The sequence below is a fragment of the Bos javanicus genome, chromosome 26 (genome assembly GCF_032452875.1).
Source record: "Bos javanicus breed banteng chromosome 26, ARS-OSU_banteng_1.0, whole genome shotgun sequence".
NCBI lineage: Eukaryota > Metazoa > Chordata > Mammalia > Artiodactyla > Bovidae > Bos > Bos javanicus.
The window spans coordinates 41,992,716-42,013,950 of NC_083893.1; the positions used below are offsets into that span (position 1 = coordinate 41,992,716).

The following is a 21,235-nucleotide window of genomic DNA, read 5'->3' on the forward strand; positions in this document are numbered from 1 at the left end:
CCTCTTAAAGTAAGTTATTTGATTATTCCCATTTTCCAGATAGGTAAACTGAGATACAGAAAATTAGTAATGTACCAAGGTGTAGCCATTGGACTTGAACCACCGGTGTCAAGGCTCTTGACCACCAATCTAATATACCACATCTGTTCATTGGCCCCAACTACACAAAGACCAGGCAAAAACTTACACAAAGACCAGGCAAAAACTAACACAAAAAGTGGGAGACGGGATTCCGGCTCCCACGTGACCGCGCGGCGGCGGCGGCGGCGCGATGGCGGCGAGGCTGGCGGGCTGTGGAAAAAAAAAAAAAAAGTGGGAGACGTTTAGCTCAGGCTACTACTTTAATCTTCAGGAAGTGAAACTGTTAATCTCTCAGTCATGTCTGACTCTTTGCAGCCCCATGGACTGTAGCCCACCAGGCTCCTCTGTCCATGGAATTCTCCAGGCAAGAATACTGGAATGGGTAGGCATTCCCTTCTGCAGAGGATCTTCCTGACCCAGGGACTGAACCCAATTCTCCTGTATTGCAGGCAGATTCTTAACCATCTGAGCCACCGGGGAAACCTGCAAAAAGGCATTTTAAATATTCTTATGACAGAAAGAGTAATTTGAGATGCAGAGAGGTTAAGTGACTTTCGTAGGATCACTCAACAAGTTAATGTGGAGACTAAGCTTTGATACTAATCGGTCTGACCCCAAAGTACATACTCTTGGGAATCTTTTGCTTGTTTTCAAAGTTTTTTAAGCTAATGATTGAATGATATTCTTATATAACAAAAACTGAAGATTGGAAAAGTCAAACACCACATGATGTGATGATTCTGAAATGATGCTGAAGACAGTGAAAAGGTGTTTTGTTTCATTGCAACAAACATTCCTAAGCATCTACATAGCAGCAGGCCTGATGCTAGGGTTTCTGAATAAACTCGTTTATTTAATCCCTACAATTGAGGATTAGGGAGATCAAGAAGCCCTCCCAGGATAACTCAGTTAGAAAGTAGTAAAATTGGAATTTTAAGCCCCATCTCTCACCCTTTGAATCCTGTCCGCACACAGCCTCAGAAAACACCGCAGGGCACACGTCATTAGCAGGAGCATCTGACTCAGTCATCTGTCTGAAGAAGACCTGAATGTGTTCTGAGTATTCCTGGAGGGAGACCAGCTTTTTGTGTTGGGGTCGTGAGTGAGAGGAGAAAGGCCATCTAAAGTTAAAGGGCCAGCACGGGGGTCAAGGGCAGTGGATATTCAAATTAAGCCTCATCTATAGTTTGCCCATTTATGTAATTCAGCTAAACTGAAAACTACATGGATGATGGTGAAATGGGGAAGACCATATTTCATGAATGTTGGCTCAGCGGTAAAGAATCCGCTTGCAATACAGGAGACTTGGGTTCGATCCCTAGGTTGGGAAGATCCCCTGGAGTAGGAAATGGCAACCCACTCCAGTATTCTTGCCTGGAAAATCCCATGGAGAGAGGAGGCTGGTGGGCTACAGTCCATGGGGTTGCAAGAGTCAGACACGACTTAGCGTCTACACCACTGCCACCGTATTGCATGAAAGGAGCCATCTGGCCCTCTCTTGCTGCTCTAAAATGTAGTGGTTTAAAGCAGCAACCACTGAGTTATAGGCCATGGTTTGGTGGGTCAGGAATTGGGGCAGGGCTTGGCTGGGAGAGCCTTCTGCTCCACGCAGAGTACAGCAGGTCCTCCCAGGGGCTGGTCTGGAGAGTCCAGGACAGATGCACTCTCATGCCTGGGGTCCTGGTGGGGGCTCAGCCAAGGGCCTGCTTCCTCTCCAGGTGGTCTCAGGGCCTCTCCAGCAGGGGAATCAGACTTCTTACAGAGTGGCTCAGGCTGGCTCAGGGTGCCATGAGCAAGCCTGTGTTCCCAGAGACAGGAAGTGGAAGCTGCCAGTCTCTTATGGCACAGCACAGCTCCTGCCATATTCTGCTGGCCAGAGCTTCCACAGAGACCACCCAGGCTCCAGGGAGGGGACCAGGCCCCACCCTGTGACCAGAGGCATGTTGGAGAACCTGTAGCCTTCTTTAGCCTGCCCCAGGACCGTAGATAACATTCAGTCAGCACCTTCACACTTTTCTCCATTTGCCCTAAGCACATGGACATTTCTAAGGAAACCCTTTACATTTTGCTAACTTGTAGATGAGACTAATTCTCCTGATGTCAGCATTATCTTCCTTTTTATTTTTTTCCCTTCTAGGTCTTTCCACAGCGTCTCAGGATCATGTAACAGGTAGTCGCTTGTTTTAAACTGACATGGTAACTCCATTCCAAAAGAACCATCAGAGGAAATGCTAGGGGGTGTGCCCTGGACGGGGCACAAAGGCTGGCTTAGTGTGGGTGAGGGGCTGCCTCTGCTGCCCAAGCTACACCCGCCGCAGCCCCTCCCACGAGAAGGTGGGGCGGCCAGGACTCAGCCTGAGGATGCCCTCTGTCCTCATATGCCCCGCCCCCACCTCGCTGAGGGTCGTGGCATTAGTATGGCCAATGCCTGGAAATGCTGACTTTTTAACTAAAGCAGCAGCTGGGAAGGGGTGTGTGGATCTGCCCAGATCAGAGTAGGCAGGAGGGTGACAAGGGACTCAAAGAAAATGTGGCTCAGTCCATCTGCCCATTCTCAGCCCGCCTCCTATGGGCACAGTCCTGTAATAGGTGCCCGCAACAGGTACCAGCCCATCACTGCCTGCCATGTGTAGTTCAGTTCAGTTCAATCACTCAGTCGTGTTCAACTCTTTGCGACCCCATGGACTGCAGCACGCCAGACTTCCCTGTCCATCATCAACTCCTGGAGTTTACCCAAACTCATGTCCATTGAGTCGGTGATGCCATCCAACCATCTCATCCTCTGTCGTCCCCTTTTCCTCCTGCCTTCAATCTTTCCCAGCATTCAGGGTTTTTTCAGATGAGTCAGCTCTTCCCATCAGGTGGTCAAAGTACTGGAGTTTCAGCTTCAACATCAGTCCTTCCAATGAACACCCAGGACTGATCTCCCTTAGGATGGACTGCTTGGATCTCCTTGCAGTCCAAGGGACTCTCAAGAGTCTTCACCACCACCACAGTGCAAAAGCATCAATTCTTCAGTGCTCAGCTTTCTTTATATTCCAACTCTCACATCCGTACATGACCACGGGAAAAACCATAGCCCTGACTAGACGGACCTTTGTTGGCAAAGTGATGTGTAGAGGCTTCGGGAAACCCAGTCCCAGGGGGTTTCAGTGTCAGTCTGACGTTTGTAACCTACAAACAGCAGTCCACACTAGCTCCCTGGGCTGCCTGTGTCCCTCACCACTTCCCACCCTCCATCGTGGGAAAGACCAGGAACCTGTGAGATTCCAGGAGGATTGCAAGGTGCTCAGGGGAGAAAGAAGAAAGTTCAGCATCTTCATAGTTTGGGGTCAAGGTCAATAAAATGTTATGCTTTCAGATTTCCTCTAAAATAATTTGATGATTCTAAGCTTTCTGCTTGTTTATGTGGTGTGCTGTTTCAAATTTATATGTTTGTGTGTGTGTATAAATTCATTATATTACATAATATAGTTATATTGATATGACAACCAGAATGGAAGAGTTAGATTTCACTTGTTTAATTCTTTAAAGTCCAAAACCTATAAGCTCCAGTCTGAGTAGATATTGAGATGAAGGAAAGACAACCTACCCAGAAAAAGTGGTGAAAAAGGAGTTAAAGGGAGGGCCCAGTCACACCCTCCCAGAACAGTCCACACCACCCCCGTTGCCTTTGTCTTCAGTTCCTCAGACCCTCAGATCCTCAAAGTCACCCCTTCCCCACCACGTACAGCTCCGTCTCTGTCTCTGCCTCTCTTCCCCAAACCCTCAAGCCGATCAGCTCCACCTGTCTCCCAGCAAGTGAGACCTTCCACTTTAGAAAGAGTCAACAGGACAGAGATAATATTTTCCCCGTTGGGTGACAGAGGGAGGAGGGCAGGGAGCTCTCGCGTCAGTGCGTTCTGTTGCTGCTGCTGCTTCTAAGTCGCTTCAGTCGTGTCCAACCCTGTGCGACCCCATAGACAGCAAGCCCACCAGGCTCCTCTGGGATTCTCCAGGCAAGAATACTTGAGTGGGTTGCCATTTCCTTCTCAAATGCATTCTCACCCATCACAATTATACTGAATAGGTTCTCCTTCCCAGAAGATGCTTAGGCTACAGATCTATTCAGACTACAGCCTGACTCCACCAGGTCCTTAGTGGGATGACGTAAGTGACGCCATGGGGACATATCCTGACATCCTTTTTCTTGCTGTTTCAGGAGAAAGGAACTCTTGTGGAGGGGTCATTTCTAGTCTCTCTGGCTCATTTTCCAGTCCACTGTATCCAGAAAACTACCCAACAGACATCCAGTGCGTGTGGGAGATCCACGTGGATAAGAAGTTCCGCATAGAACTCATGATTCCAACTCTGAAGTAAGAAAACAACTCTTTACAAGAAGTGCATGCATGCTAAGTCACCTCAGTCATGTCCGACTCTTTGTGACCCCATGGACTATAGCCCACCAGGCTTCTCTGTCCATGGGATTCTCCAGGCAAGGATATTGGAATGGGTTGCCAAGCCCTCCTCCAGGGGGTCTTCTGAACCCAGGGATCAAACCCATGTCTCTTAGGTCTCCAGAATTGGCAGGCAGGTTCTTTATCACTAGCACCACCTGGGAAGCCCCCTTTAAGAGTCTACCTAAATAAGAATATTGCCTTGAAAAATTCAATAAGTGGTTTAATTCACGTATTTGACTTAACGTTACTATGAGGAGTTTTTTAAATTTATTTTAAAAAATTGTCCTTTTCAGCTTTGCCCTCATTGTACACTGGGAACCAGTATTTATCCTCTTAGACTTTTTCTTTAATCTGAGTTTTAAGCAAACAGTAAAAGGCTTTACCTACACACGCTTTAGGCGACTACTCCAGCCATGAGCCCTGCATCCTGTATATGTTGGCTTAAAATGAAGTGAGATGGTAGTCATTGCTTCATCTCTGACATAAAAAAACTCTTCCAAGTCACTGCCATTCTTTTATTATCAGTTCATAAAATAAAAACTGACATTTTTAGTGTGCTCAGGCTCTGTACTGTGTATTCTGTATGCTTTATCACATTACAGCATCACTATAGCCCTAATAAAGATGTCCTTATCATCCCAGTTAAAGACTAAGCTGAGACTCAGAGAGGTTACTCACCAAAGGCCAAGCTTCTAGGTCCATTGGATGTCAAAGGCCCCGCTCTTCACCACTGTACAGAGCTGTAAGGAGAGTCTGTGCAAAGCCCTTCTCCTTGTTGACTATGACACGCACCATGCAACAAACACAGCAATACTATGAAATGCTATGAAAGCCCCCCTTTCACATGCACTCCACTGTTGCCCAGCCCATGGACTCAGACATGGCCTATCACAAAGAATATTCTAGAAATGTGTTATCTTTGTCAACTGAAACCCTAAAGACACAGCCCACAATGAGGTGAGAACCTTGAACCCACACCTCTAAAACCTATCATGTTATCAGTTATCCATTTCTTCAGAATCAGCCCTCAGGACTTCCCTGGTGGTCCAATGGTTAAGCCTCTGTGCTCCCAATGCAGGGGGCCCAGGTTCGACCCCTGGCTGGGGAACTATAAGATCCCACATGCCATGTGGCGGGGCCAACAACAGCAACAACAGCCAATCAGCCCTCATACACATCCCTGTGAATAATTACAAAGTGCAAATACTGTTCCACATGCTGACATTGTTTTTATTTCAGAATCAAGTTTTTCCTCCCTAAGAATTTGGGTATGAAGAATGTTGTGAAATACAGAGTTAAGAAAATTGGGCTGTGATGTCACTTACATGTTGATCAGTTGGGATGACTTTATTGTTAAGATTTTATGTGTGGTGTACATTTGCATCTCCCGAGGTTTCGTGTAAGTTGTAATTGGCTAAAATCAGTATGATTTCTAAGTTTCTATTACTGAGTTGCGGCCATAAACCTCACACATTCTTCAGAAAGAGATAAAAGAAGTTTTGCTAATAAGGCATCTGAGAAGGTTAACTGACATTTTATGTATTAATATGCAATTCAAAGTATAATCCAAATAGTTAATTCTGTGTGTGTCATATTTTTCAAGTTTTAAGATCTAGGAAGCCCTGGGACTTCCCTGGTGGCCCAGTGGTTAACAATCTGCTTCCATTGCAGGGGACACAGATTTGATCCCTGATCAGGGGAACTAAGATCCAGCATGTCACATAGCCCAACCAAAAGATAAATAAACAAAAATAAACCTAAGTAAGCAATTAAAAAAAAAATCTAGGAAGCCCTAACCAGCTGTTAAGCCTCCGCTGTGATTCCCCTAGACTGGAAGATATCCTTGGATGCCCGTATGACTCAGTTGAAATCTTCGATGGCCCCAGGATCGCCTCACTCTCCATGGGGAAGTTCTGTGCCTCAGCGGCTGTGATGTTTTTCTCCTCCTCTGACATCCTGACTGTGGTATTCCGAAGTGACTCCAGGATCACCAACACTGGCTTTTATGCTCTGTTCAATGCGATACCCCAGGGCAGAAGAGAGTCAGGTAGGAAGCTTCAAGTAGGCTTTTGGCCTTGAAAAAAAAAGAATAGTTTTCTAATTTAAGGGGTTCTCCTATTAGCAGAACCATGGGCTTCAGTTTTAAAAGCTCCCCTACAATTAGCAGAAAGGCCCTGCTGTATCACTGCTAGCTTTTTCCACTAAGAGGGTCTCGTGGGCAATTGAAGTAAAGCAGTGATGGGCTTCCCAGGTGGCGCTAGTGGTAAAGAACCCACCTGCCAATGCAGGAGATGCAGGTTCCATCCCTGAGTCAGAAAGATCCCCTGGAGGAGGAAATGGCAACCCACTCCAGTATTCTTGCCTGAAAAATTCCATGGACAGAGGAGCCTGGCAGGCTAAAGGCCATGGGGTCGCAAAGAGTCAGCCACAACTGAGCGACTGAGCATATGTTGAGCCTATATGTGAATGGGCAGGCAGCTCCTCTCCACGGCTGCCTCCGTCACAGCCCACCGCCCTGGACCTGTTACTGTCCAGGGTGCTGAAAGGTAAAGTCTGACTTTCAAGAATCCTCCTCCCTCCACCAGATGGCTCACTTTACATCTTGCCTCCTTTGAACCCTAGACTCACCACATTAGAGGCTTCAGTTCAGTTCAGTCGCTCAGTCATATCCAACTCTTTGAGACTCCATGAATCGCAGCACGCCAGGCCTCCCTGTCCATCACCAACTCCCGGAGTTTACTCAAACTCATGTCCATTGAGTCGGTGGTGCCATCCAGCCATCTCATCCTCTGTTGTCCCCTTCTCCTCTTGCCCCCAATCCCTCCCAGCATCAGAGTCTTTTCCAATGAGTCAACTCTTCTCATGAGATGGCCAAAGTATTAGAGTTTCAGCTTCAGCATCAGTCCTTCCAGTGAACACCCAGGACTGATCTCCTGTAGAATGGACTGGTTGGATCTCCTTGCAGTCCAAGGGACTCTCAAGAGTCTTCTCCAACACCACAGTTCAAAAGCATCAATTCTTCAGTGCTCAGCTTTCTTCACAGTCCAACTCTCACATCCATACATGACCACTGGAAAAACCACAGCCTTGACTAGACACTTGGGGACTCCTTAATGGATAGACCCTATAGCTCATCATTCCAGAGGCAGGTCCAGTTTGCACCCAAAAAAATACTTACTGCCAGTTGTGGGGCCACAGTAACTCAGGTCGCTAGGAATTCAAGTAGAAACTTCCAGTTTGTATTTTAAGGGTGGGGGGTGGGGGGCAGGGAGGGTGTTTCTGAATGAGGGAATTCCTTATGTATTTGACCTTCCAAAGGCATGTGTGAGATCTTGCCCTGGGGAGGCTAAGTAAAGTCCAGGAGTTGAAATCCAGACCATTCGTTGACTCAGGATCATCATGTATTCATCCAATAGTATTCACTAAGGTCCTACTGTGTGCCAGGCCCAAGTAGAAGTGCTGGGGACGCAGCCGACAGTACAGTGCCCTCCCCCCTGTAGTTTACGGTAGGCTGGGTATGGGTGAGTGGGGGAGGATCAAGACACAGCAAACAAGCAGGTAACCAAGATGATGTGGGGGTGGTGATAAGGTTGGGAACACAGAGCCACGTGGGATGGAGGAGCTGCTACTGTGGACTGAAAGGGGATGGACGGCCTTGCTGAGCAGGCCATATGTGAGGAGTGACCATAAAGGGGCATTCCAGGCAGAGAAGAGCGATGCATAGGCTCTCAGGGAGGAAAGAGTTGGACATGTCAAAGAAACTGAGAGAAGGCAGAGCCTGTGAGCTCAGTAAGGGAAGAATGTCCCCAGGTGTCGCCAGGGGACAGCAGGTGATTCCAGCGGGACACAGCCTGTCAACCCAGAAAGAGCTGGTCCCTTTGGGCTTTATGGAGTCATAGACTCCCTTGTGGCCAGGTGCCTTCAGGGGATTAAATCTACACTTATCCAAACACTTGTCCAGGACATGCCCAGAGAAGCAGCCAGGAGCCCATTGCCCCAGGAACCCAGCTTTGTGACCCAGAGAAGCACACAGCAAGGTCTGCAGGACCCGAGGCGTATCGGGGCCGAGCACTGTGCTTCGTGCACGTGCTGTTGTTGACTTGGCACCCCATTTTACAGATGAGGAAACTGAGGCCCAGGGAGATGATTTGCCAAAGGTTACACAACTAGGGAGCAGGAGAGCTGGAATCTAAACCCACCTCTCTCATGTATTACAGACTCAAGACAGCCTTAATAAGGCTTCATTCTTGCATTTATTTGACTTAGCTGCAAATATGGGAGCTAGAAATCCTTCCTACTGAAAACTACCTAAACTCAAAGGTAAAATCTTGTTTTGTTTGGAAGATGAGCCAGAGCTGCAGATGGTGGGCAGTTCTGAACAGTGCTCGGGACGTGTGGAAATCCTGCACCAGGGAGCCTGGGGCACTGTGTGTGATGACCTGTGGGACCTGAACAAAGCGAGGGTCATGTGCTGGCAGGTGGGGTGTGGTCGGGCCATCACTGCCCCAGGAAAGGCCCACTTCAGCCCGGGCTCTGGAGACATCCTCCTGGACAACCTGCAGAGTTCGGGAAGCGAGAGCCACCTTGGCCAGTGCCCCAGTTCCGGCTGGTCAGACCCCAACTGCGGTCACCATGAGGATGCTGGCGTCATCTGCTCAGCTACCTGTCTCTCTCTTCCAGGGGCAGGTTTTCTCTGATCTTTCAGCAGCTCAGATAGAGGAAGGTGTGCACAGAGCAGGGCTGGTGACCTGGCAGAAGGTGTCAGGGAATGCTGAGAACTGGGCTCTCTTGGGAACACAGACTCCAGGGCTGCATAATTGTCAGGGTGTGTTTTCTGCAGCTCCTCTCAAGTCTGGAGCTGTTTACCAAACATGCCCTTTCTTGCTTGTGTAACAAGAAACCTGCCTGCTTGGGACCTGCCCACACTGGAAAACCAGCACTTGTCCTGATATAATTTAACTCAGATATCCTAAATCTATCTTTTTTAATGCATGCAGATGCAGGGGACTGGGCTCCAGACATGACTCCTGCACCCCCAGGTAGGTCTAACCCTGCATTTACAATATCTCTGGAAAGTAAATAAGAAATCTAACCTCTTTTAGGGAGATCTAGGTTCGATCCCTAGATCTGGAAGATCCCCTGGAGAAAGGAATGGCAGCCCACTCCAGTATTCTTGCCTGGAGAATTCTATGGAGAGAGGAGTCGGGGGTGGGGGGCTACAGTCCTTGAGGTTGCAAAGAATCAGACATAACTGAGCAACTAACATGCACAACCTCTTTCAGCATCCAGACACAGGTGGACAGTGACCTAGACACTGGAAACACCCAGGGAGCTTTAAAATTTTATGATACTCAAGCTGCACCCCAGACCAGTCACGTCAGAACCTCTGGGTCTCACCCAGTCACCGGTGATATTTAAAACTTCCTGTGTAATTCCAGTGTGTGGCCAAGGCTGAGAGCCAGCGGCTTGTATCATAAGCTGAGAGTCACATTGCCCAAATGAAATAGCATCCGACACTCTCCTCTCTGGACGGCAGATCAGGGAGGGGCAGGAGGGACTGAAAGAGGATGTTCCATCACAGTGGCGGAGCAGAGGGTTGATCTGGAGTAGAGGAGGTGGGAAGGTCTACCTCTCAAGAACACGAGTTAGAGAATGAAAGTGTGCAGGTGAACAAAGATGCACCGAATGTCGAACTCTCCCAGTGGGTCAAAAGCAGATTGGGCGTGAGAAGCATAAACAGTTAGGGCTCCTCTGTGGGCCTCCTGGCTTAGCCAACACAGCAGGGATAGAGGAAGGTACACCTTCTTCAGGTAGACTACTCAAAACCCATGTGATCCGCACCCCCCCACACTGGAGACTCCAGCTGAATCAGAGCCTCCGGCACTCGCCTGCCTCTGCAGAACAAGTTCTTAGCTGCCATCTTCCCTGATCACTGGCACCCTGGGCCCCAGCCAGCCTCCTCCCAGCCTTACCCAGTGACTGCTGCCACCCTCAGCCCTCCGTGGGAGCCTGGGTTGGGGAAGGTCAGGGGCGCACCTCACAGTGTTTGGGGGCCAGGCAAGGTGACTGGCAGCTGCCCCAATCCTGGGCTGGTGCCACTATGGCGTATATGGAAGGACACTTGGTGGGGGCCTCTTTTCCTCCAGTCCAGGTCCCGCGGGCATCCCAGGTGGAAGACACCATCCCTTGGAGGCTGCCCTTCTGGGGTGGGTTGCAGAGGTGGGCCCATGGGAAGGGGCCTGTCTTACTTCCTTGGACTCTTTGTCCAACCTGCCTTTCCCCACCACGGCTCTCAGCTTCCCAGGTTTTGTCCCTTGGCATTTTGGCACCTGATAAATGTCTGCAGGGACAGTGGCATGTTCACGAGCCCAGTGCTGTGACTGTGGGTGATGCCTCATGACTGGTCACTCTAAGGACAGCCCTTAGGTTGGTGGACCCAGCACAGAAGAGAAAACAAATCACACGACCGCGTTGTCTGTGATTTTGTGGTGAATCACCGAAAGAAGGGGAGAAGCTACATCTCAGTCGGGGAGCAAAGAGAAATGAGTGTGTCCACACCATGTATTGAGACTCAAGACTAGTAGCAGCTTCATTCATTTGCACTTAAGTAGAAGGTCACGTCATTGGGTGAAGCTCTTTCCTGATTTTCTTTGGTTTTGATTTTTGCAGCTGCTGTTCCCCAGGTGTCTGTCCTACCAGGTAACTCTCTTGCATTGGAAGTATAACCCCTATAAGGATAGAATGATGATTGTTGTTCAGTCACTAAGTCATGTCCAACTCTTCGATCCAATGGACTGCAGCATGCCAGGCTTCCCTGTCCTTCACTGTCTCCCGGAGTTTACTCAAACTCATGTCCATTGAGTCAGTGATGCCATACAACCATTTCTTTGCATGTTGATGTATGGCAAAACCAATACAATATTGTATAGTAAAAAATAAAATAAAATATAAAAAAACAACCATTTCTTCTACTTTTATGAATTAGAATTGTGGTGATAATTCATAAAAGTAGAATAGACATCCACTGTCCTGGTTGCATGAGGGAGAGGAAGTGGGGGATGGAGCCCTCCCAAATGGGTGGATTGTCTGCATCTCAGCTGAGCTGATTTGCATGACAGGAAGCTAGGACAGGATTAATGAAGTGTTTGACACCCCACAGCTGCCATGTATGTATCCAATCCATTTCCAGCCTCACCTACAATCTTAGGGTCCTGCCTACCCATCACACATCTTTCCTCCACCCTCACCCCCACCCCTTGGGGGTACGACCACACTCCAGCCAAGCCACGGCTATGTCTACGCCAGCATGATCCCTTCCCATTTTGTGATTCACTCTTAAGCTTGGTGGGATTCTGGATTCTATACCTGGGAAAAGGTAAGGTACCTGTCTGAAGACTCCAGTCATGGGTCTCTTCATCCCGTTTTCACAGGAGGAAGTAGCTCCTGTGGGGGTGTCATTTCAAGTCTGTCAGGATCCTTCTCCAGTCCCCGGTACCCAACCAATTACCCCACTGATGTGGAGTGTGTCTGGGTGATCCACCTGGCCGAGAAGTTCCGCGTAGACCTGACGATCCCCAGCCTGAAGTAAGAGTTCTGTCTTTCTCTGCTTCAAGAGCCGGTTTGGATTTGAATCCGTGCTTTCCCCAAGAGGTTGCCTTTCCAAGTGCCTGAGTCATTAGCTGCTATAACAAAAATTTAATAGACTGGGTGTCTTAATAAACAAAAGAAGTTTATTTTCTGTAGTGGCCCCATCGTGTAATGGTTAGCACTCTGGACTTTGAATCCAGTGATCAGAGTTCAAATCTCTGTGGGACATAACTATCTTTTGGGCTTCCCTGGTGGCTCAGATGGTAAAGAATCTGCCTGCAGTGTGGGAGACCTGGCCTCGATTCCTAGGTCAGGAAGATCCCCTGGAGAAGAGACTGGCAACCCACTCCAGTATTCTTGCCTGGAGAATTCCAGGGACAGAGGAGCCTGGAGGACCGTGAAGTTGCATAAGTTGGACACCATTGAGTAACTAGATGACGTGACATGACGAACAAAAATATAATAGATTGGGTGTCTTAATAAACGACAGAAGTTTGTTTCTCACAGTTGTGCAGGCTGGCAAGTCCTAGATAAGTATACCAGCAGGTTCAGTGTCTCTTGAGGACCTGTTCCCAGGCTCATCGATGGCTGTCTTTCACTACGACTTCAAGTGAGAGAGGGGACCTGGAGCTTTCTCAGCCTCTTTATAAGGGCACTAATCCCATCATGAGGGCTCTGCCCTAACAACCTAGTCACTGCCCAAAGTCCCCACCTCCTAAGACTATTACTATTGAGGGTTAAGTTTCAAAAAATGAATTTTGAGGGGACACAAACCTTCTGCCTACAGCACCACCTGACAAATCCTTTCACATGTTAGGTGAAAACTGGTCTGGTCATCTGAGCTTAAGGAGTTTTTTTTTAATTCTTTTTTCAGATTGTGTTTTTTTATTAATTTATTTATTTTAATTGGAGGCTAATTACTTTACAATATTGTGGAAGTTTTTGCCATACATTGACATGAATCAGCCATGGGTGTACATGTGTCCCCCATCCCAATCCCCCTCCCACCTCCCTCCACATCCCATCCCTCTGGATCATCCCAGTGCACCGGCTTTGAGTGCCCTGTTTCATGCATCAAACTTGGACTGGTGATCTATTTCACGTATGATAATATACATGTTTCAATGATATTCTCTCAAATCACCCTAACCTCACCTTCTCCCACAGTGTCCAAAAGTCTGTTCTTTATATCTGTGTCTCTTTTGCTGTCTCGCATATAGTGTCGTTGTTCAGTTCAATTTAGTTCAGTCGCTCAGTCGTGTCTGACTCTTTGCAACCCCATGGACTGCTTCACTCCAGGCTTCCCTGTCCATCACCAACTCCCAGAGTTTACACAAACTCCTGTCCATTGAGTCGGTGATGCCATCCAACCATCTCATCCTCTGTCATCCCCTTCTCCTCCTGCCTTCCATCTTTCCCAACAGCCTTGAGTAGTGTCAATAGAAAACAGCCTACAAAATTTAAAAAATTTATTCAGTTTGGTTCAGTTCAGTCGCTCAGTCATGTCCCCACGGACTTTGCAACCCCATGGACTGCAACACGCCAGACCTCCCTGTCCATCACCAACTCCTGAAGTTTACTCAAGCTCATGTCCATTAAGTCAGTGATGCCATCCAACCATCTCATCCTCTGTCGGCCCCTTCTCCTCCTGCCTTCAATCTTTCCGAGCATCAGTGTCTTTTCAAAATGAGTCAGTTATTCACATCAGGTGGCCAAAGTATTCGAGTTTCAGCTTCAGCATCAGTCCCTCCAATGAACATTCAGGACTGATTTCCTTTAGGATGGACTGGTTGGATCTCCTTGCTGTCCAAGGGACTCTCAAGAGTCTTCTCCAACACCACAGTGCAAAAGCATCAATTCTTCTGCACTCAGCTTTCTTTATAGTCCAGCTGTTGTTACCGTATTTCTAAATTCCATCAGATCAGATCAGATCAGTCGCTCAGTCGTGTCTGACTCTTTGTGACCCCATGAATCACAGCACGCCAGGCCTCCCTGTCCATCACCAACTCCCGGAGTTCACTGACACTCATGTCCATCAAGTCAGTGATGCCATCCAGCCATCTCATCCTCTGTCTTCCCCTTCTCCTCCTGCCCCCAATCCCTCCCAGTATGAGAGTCTTTTCCAATAAGTCAACTCTTGGCATGAGGTAGCCAAAGTACTAGAATTTCAGCTTTAGCATCATTCCTTCCAAAGAAATCCCAGGGCTGATCTCCTTCAGAATGGACTGGTTGGATCTCCTTGCAGTCCAAGGGACTCTCAAGAGTCTTCTCCAACACCACAGTTCAAAAGCATCAATTCTTCGGTGCTCAGCCTTCTTCACAATCCAACTCTCACATCCATACATGACCACAGGAAAAACCATAGCCTTGACTAGATGGACCTTTGTTGGCAAAGTAATGTCTCTGCTTTTGAATATGCTATCTAGATTGGTCATAAGGGTGTTTTTCTTTCTGACTTACTTCACTCTGTATAATAGGTTCCAATATCACTTAAGGAGTTTTAATCACTGAGCTCAACTTCCCGTGCAGTTGGAGAAGACCCCATGAGCATCCCTGAGGCCATCATGGAGGGAACCCCAGCTGGGGTGACCCACACAAGGACCCCACCCCTCCACTCTCAGCCAGCTCTGTTTGGGACACAGCCTCTTCCTCTGGCTGAACCCCAGTCTGTTCATCGTCATTACCTTTTGTGACCTTTATTCTTCCGCCTGGTGCTACGCACAGTAGATCATCTTCCTCTTCCCTCCGAAAATGTCTATCCTGTTCCTACTAAGACTTTTCTTTTGCATATTAAATAGCCTGAGTTCATTCGTTCCTCATATTCCCGCTTGGTGGGGGAGCTGAAATAGACCAGGAAAGACAACAGACTGGCTGACCTGGACCAGTCCCAACAAGGAGTGGGACAAAAGGGCAGACTCAGGCAGCATCAGAGGGGTCAAGTCCATGAGGGAGATGTGTGGTTGGAAGGAGATACAGGGGTGACTGCAGTTTCTGGCTGCATGTGATTCAAAAATTTGACTTTATGTATAACATTCTGGCAGATTTCCTTGGGGAGCTTAACTCTGCCTTCACCTCCTCAGCTTAGAGGACGTCTACGGGTGCCCTTACGACTTCATCGAAGTGTTCGATGGACAGCAGGTTGCCTCGCTCTCCTTGGGCAGATTTTGTGCTGGAACCAAGCTCACATTCCACTCTTCTTCAAACATCCTGACCACGGTGTTCAGGAGCGACTCCAGGATCACAAACACGGGGTTCTACGCCATGTACAGCGCCATCCAGCAGGACGAAAGGGAGAGCGGTGGGTATCCTAACTTGGACTTCAGGGGGATGTCCTGTCTAATGTGCACCCTTTCCCTTTAAGAGAGGAGATGCTTTTGTAAATCTGACCTGTGGGTTCCACCCGCATTACTGACATCTGAGTGACATCACTCTGACACTGACAGCCCCCAGATCACCCCTCCCCCTGCTCTGTCCCTCAATGTCGTCTTCCTCCACCAAGATGTCCCCCTAAAGAGATAGAGAGCCGAGTCTCACGTCTTGCCATGGCCGTGCGTGTTGAGGGAGGGCCCATGACAACAGCCTCCTCTTCTCCAAAGGAAGCAGAAATGCAGTAAGGCAGATCTTTCTAGAACAAAGCCGTCTCAAACTACAACTGCCAACCCACCTGCTTCCAGCTGAGTTCAATACAGAAACCATCCAGAATACTTCCTATACAAGATAGGAAGATGATTACAGAGCTCTCAGCAGATAATGCTGAGGGTGACTGTGCAACTTATCCCTCAGTCAGGGGACTTCGGAGAGTATAAAAAGGACTCTGAAATAATTGCCAGTAGTAGTGTTAGTCTCTCAGTCATGTTCGACTCTTTGTGACCCCATGGACTGTAGCCCCCCCGGCTCCTCTGCCCATGGGATTCTCCAGGCAAGAATACCTGGGTGGGTTGCCATTTCCTTCTCCAGGGAATCGTCTCCACTCAGGGATCCAACCCAGGTCTCCCACATTGCAGGCAGATTCAACAGGCATTAATTGACCTTCCCCAGTCATAAACCAGGAAGCTATGACAAACCTAGACAGCCTATTAAAAAGCAGAGACATCACTTTGCCAGCAAAGGTCCATCCATAGAGACAATGGTTTTTCCAGTATTCATGTATGGATGTGAGAGTTGGACCATAAAGAAGGCTGAGTGCAGAAGAATTGATGCTTTTGAATTGTGGTGCTGGAGAAGATGCTTGAAAGTCCCTTGGACAGCAAGGAGATCCAACCAGTCCATCTTAAAGGAGATCAGTCCTGAATATTCACTGGAAGGACTGATACGGAAGTGGAAGCTCCAATACTTTGGCCACCTGATGTGAAGAGCTGACTGATTGGAAAAGACTCTGGTGCTGGAAAAGATTGAAGGCAAAAGAGGGGGTGGCAGAGGATGAGATAATTAGCATCACCAATTCAATGGACATGAATCTGAGTAACCGTCGGAAGATAGTGGAGGAACCTGGTGTGCTGCAGTCCATGAGGTCACAAAGAGTTGGCGGCAACTTAGTGACTGAACAATTCCTGGCACATCAGGACATAGGGTCTCCCTATCTAGAGTCCAGCAGCTGAATATGCAGAAAGGTGCCCATAGGAGAATGTCAGAGATCCTCTCTTGGGCAGAAGGTTCCAGAGAGATGGGGCACAGCCCGGCAGCTCAGGAGACTCTGCTTTCCCGTCCCCAGGTGAGTCCCTGAGGCTGGGGAATGGCAGTCACAGATGTGAGGGTCGGGTGGAGGTCTCCTACAACGGCACCTGGGGCACTGTGTGCGACGACAGCTGGGACCTGACGGACGCCAGGGTCGTGTGCCAGCAGCTTGGCTGTGGCGAGGCCTTGTCAGCCCCGAAGCAGAGCTACTTCGGTGGAGGCACTGGCCACATCATCCTGGACACCGTGCAGTGCGTGGGGAATGAGGCCAAGGTGTGGCAGTGCCCCCACAGCGGCTGGTTCTCCCACAACTGTGGGCACCACGAGGACGCAGGCGTTGTCTGCTCAGGTGAGCCACCAGGACATGGCACACCTTGGTGGGGGGGTGTCTCACCCCAGCAGCCTCTGGGAAGGGGCGTGACTTGGGAGTAATTGGAGCTGTGGGCTCCAAGCCATCTTTTTAAGTCAGTTTGCTGAAGAGGTAGTTTGCTTTCTCTTGAATTGTTGTGCTTGTAAAATGCTCAAGTGAAGTGAAAGTCGCTCAGTTGTGTCTGTTTGTGACCCCTTGGACTATATATTAGCCCATGGAATTCTCCAGGCTGGAATACTGGAGTAGGTAGCCTTTCCCTTCTTCAGAGGATCTTCCCAACCCAGGGGTCGAACCCAGGTCTCCTGCACTGCAGGCAGATTCTTTACCAGCTGAGCCACAAGAGAAGCCAGAAAATGCTCAAAATCCCACCTTAAAAGCTCTGGTGAGGAACTTTCCTTGGGGTCCAGTGGTTAAGGCTCCATGCTTCCAGTGCAAGGGGTATGAGTTTGATCCCTAGTTAGGGAACTAAGATCCCACCTGCTGTATGGCAAAAAAATAGTCATCATAGATCACTCATATTTTTTAAAGAAAGCTTCAGTGGTTAAATAGAGGGTTATATTACCAGGGTTTTGGAAAAGACCCTGATGCTGGGAAAGAATGGAGGCAGGGGAAGAAGGGGACCACAGAGGATGAGATGGTTGGATGGCATCACTGACTCGATGGACATAAGTTTGAGCAAGCTCCAGGAGATGGTGAAGGACAGAGAAGCCTGGCATGCTGCAGTCTATGGAGTCAAAGAGTTGGATACAACCTAGCGACTGACCAACAACAGCAATGTGTCCAGTGAGTCAGTGATGCTATCTAACCATCTCATCCTCTGCCGCCCTCTCCTCCTTTCACCTTCGATCTTTCCCAGCATCATGGTCTTTTCCAAGACCTTGATGGATTTAGTGCTACACTCCTAGCTGCCCAGAACAGAATACGTTTGATTAAAAAAAAAAAAAAAAACAGGCAAATAAAAATTTTAAAAAGCCTGATTTCCTTTTGTGTGACTGTCTTAATCCATCTCTTATTCTCTCTTCTGTCCTGGAACAGACATTGATGGCAACCCCAAATGTTTTCACTTCCAAACATTTTAACCCGTTGCCAGGTCCCCAGTATGAGTGAATCCTAGCTACTTTTTCATCCTGTAATTCGGACACCATCTGATTAAATTATTTCTTGTTAAGTAACAAGAGCAAAGCAGTCCATCAGCGTTGGCAAAATGGTGGGGCTTGGGGGCGGGGGGGCATCAGAGAGTGAGAGGAGAAAGAGGTAGGAGGGAAGGAAAATTCAGATTCACCAGAAATGCAGTCTCTGGTCACTGGGATTTCCTGAATCGGTGTTCACATGCAGTGGGGTGGAGTTGCTGTAGGGGTTGGGTTGGTAACTGCCTGCAGTGGTGATCATGCAGAGCAAGGAAACAGAAACCCAGGGTCAGCTCTCGACAAGTTGTATCAAGCTACACTTGTCTGCATACTTGTCCAGACACCCAGCCTCTCGTAGCAAGGGTGTATCCCTGTCCGCTACTGCACAGAGCAGTCACAGATCTGCACATGGACGTTTTTGAGTACTTTAAAGGAGTTTTCTGAATAAAAGTCCTTGCTTACAGTATCATTTTTTTCCTCTGTATTTTCACAGGCTCGACTGATGACAGCTCCCCTACAGGTACTTCAGCTGTATTTAAAGGTTTCTCGTGATTTTATGTTTGCTTTGTTTTCAATTGTAGAATTTGAAGCAACCAAATGAATGCTCTTGCTTCCTTTTACATATGAGAAGCTCCAGCACAGAAAACCCGTTAGAAAAGCCACTTCAAAGCCAGTATTTCAGCCACAAAGTGGATGCTTTAAGTAACTGTGGTCTTGACTTCAGCTAGGGTTTGGACATAACACAACAAAGCGTCCCCTAACACAGCTGCTCTGTGAGCACGAAGTCACGTTGCACTGAACAGGGAGCCTTTGGCTTGCATCGTCTTTGCTCCCTTTTCATTAAAACACGTGCTCAGACCTGTCAGTGCACATGGGTTCACAAAGCCCTCTCAACCTTGTGTCCTGATCATTTCTCCTCACAAAAACAGTATAAACTCGGGACTTTCCTGGCAGTCCAGTGGGGAAGACTCCACGCTTCCAATCAGGGTTCAATACCTGGTCAGAGAGTTAAGATCCCACATACTGTACACATGGTGAAGAAAACACACACACACACACACACACACACACACACACACACACACACACACACACTATAAGCTTTAGAGGACACAGGAAATGATCTTATCTAACAAAGAGCAACCTGGGAAACTCCAAGGGCCTCCAAAGCTATTTTTTTTTTTCATAGTTACTAGCAAAAGCAGCTCTAGAACAAGTCCTCCTTATTCTGTTCCTAGCCCCTCTTGATCCCTCTAAAAACACCAGCAGAGGTTGGTGCCTCCTTCTGATGGGGTTTCTTTACTGTTTCTCGCAGATGAAAATATCCATTGTGGCGGTTTGCTGACAAGTAATTCGGGCTCATTCTCCAGCCCCTGGTATCCTAAAAAATACCCCACAAATGTGGTGTGTGCCTGGGACATACAAGTGGATAGCAGGGCGCGTGTCAAACTTACCTTCGAAGTGATAAAGTGAGTAAATATCTCCTGCTTTTACTCTGCTCTTGACTTGATTACACTGCCTGCTACCACCACCACCCCACCCCACCCTCGCCAAAAAGTCCAGCTTTCATATTCAGTTCTCAAAAGTAAGGAAGGCCTTGGAGACCCATCCAGTAATACTGATCAAAAAAGGTTTTTTAATTTTATGTATTTATTCATTTTGGCAGTGCTGGGTCTTCGTTGCTGCGTGGGCTTTCCTCCAGGTGCAGCGAGGGGGCTGCTCTTCGTTGCAGTGTGCAGGCTTCTCACAGTGGTGGCTTCTCTCGTGGAGCACAGGCTCTAGGGTACACGGGCTCAAGTAGTTGTGCCCGGGTTTAGTTGCCCCTCGGTTTGTGAGGTCTTCCCAGACCAGGGATCAAACTCGTGTCCCTTGCTTTGGCAGGTGGATTCCTAACCACTAGACCACCAGGGAAGTCCCCAGATCAAAATTTAAACACATAGATCTTTTAACCCAGCAATTCCAGTTCCAGGAAATTGGTCCACAGATAAAATCTCGTGTGCACTGAGAAAAATCTTGGCTTCTTATAGTAGCACTAGGTTGGAAGCAGTCTTATTGCCCACCATAGGGGGTCAGTTAAATAGATTTGGTACATCTATCTATTGCTGTCACACAGTTCAGTTCAGTCATGTCCGACTCTGTGACCCCATGGACTGCAGCACGCCAGGCCTCCCTATCCATCACTGACTCCCAGAGCTTGCTCAAATTCATGTGCATCGAGTTGATGATGCCATCCAAACATCTCATCCTCTGTCATCCCCTTCTCTTCCTTCCTTCAGTCTTTCCCAGCAACAGGGTCTTTTCCAATGAGTCAGTTCTTCACACCAGGTAGCCAAAGTACTGGAGCTTCAGCTTCATCCTCAGTCCTTCCAATGTATATTCAGAGTTGATTTCCTTTAGGATGGACTGGTTGGATCTCCTTGCAGTCCAAGGGACTCTCAAGAATCTTCTCCAATGCCACAGTTCAAAAGCATCAATTCTTCAGTGCTCAGCTTTCTTTACGGTCCAACTCTCACATTTATTCATGACTAATGAAAAAATCATAGCTTTGACTAGACAAACCTTTGTTGGCAAAGTAATGTCTCTGCTTTTTAATATGTTGACCAACGTAGGTTGGTCACAGCTTTTCTTCCAAGGAGCAAGTGTCTTTTAATTCCATGGGTGCAGTCACCATCTGCAGTGATTTTGGAGCCTAAGAAAATAAAGTCTGCCAACTGTTTCCATTGTTTCCCCATCTATTTGACATGAAGTGATGGGACTGGATTTTAAGCCAGCTTTTTCACTCACCTCTTTCACTTTCATCAAGAGGCTCTTTAGTTCCTCTTCACTTTCTGCCATAAAGGTGGTGTCATCTGCATGTCTGAGGTTATTGATATTTCTCCCAGCAATCCTGATTGCTGTCTCACACGTAGGGTGTATTGCTATGGAATGATCTGTAAGATCGTGGCCAGTAGTACAGG

The 21,235-nt window shown here is 48.0% G+C and overlaps 1 protein-coding gene across 1 annotated transcript in view; it reads left to right on the top strand.

Annotated features, from left to right (window-relative positions):
- The window catches only part of LOC133239614 (deleted in malignant brain tumors 1 protein-like), an 82,594-nt gene that overhangs the window by 26,208 nt on the left and 35,151 nt on the right, over positions 1–21,235 (top strand). Inside the window, exons 15-25 of the mRNA XM_061403970.1 lie at positions 2,219–2,251; positions 4,283–4,436; positions 6,350–6,567; positions 8,865–9,146; positions 11,190–11,219; positions 11,951–12,104; positions 15,188–15,409; positions 15,607–15,655; positions 16,728–17,130; positions 18,772–18,798; positions 19,594–19,747. Of these exons, the coding sequence (XP_061259954.1) occupies positions 2,219–2,251; positions 4,283–4,436; positions 6,350–6,567; positions 8,865–9,146; positions 11,190–11,219; positions 11,951–12,104; positions 15,188–15,409; positions 15,607–15,655; positions 16,728–17,130; positions 18,772–18,798; positions 19,594–19,747 (1,726 nt within the window). The remainder of the gene's footprint in view (positions 1–2,218; positions 2,252–4,282; positions 4,437–6,349; positions 6,568–8,864; positions 9,147–11,189; positions 11,220–11,950; positions 12,105–15,187; positions 15,410–15,606; positions 15,656–16,727; positions 17,131–18,771; positions 18,799–19,593; positions 19,748–21,235) is intronic.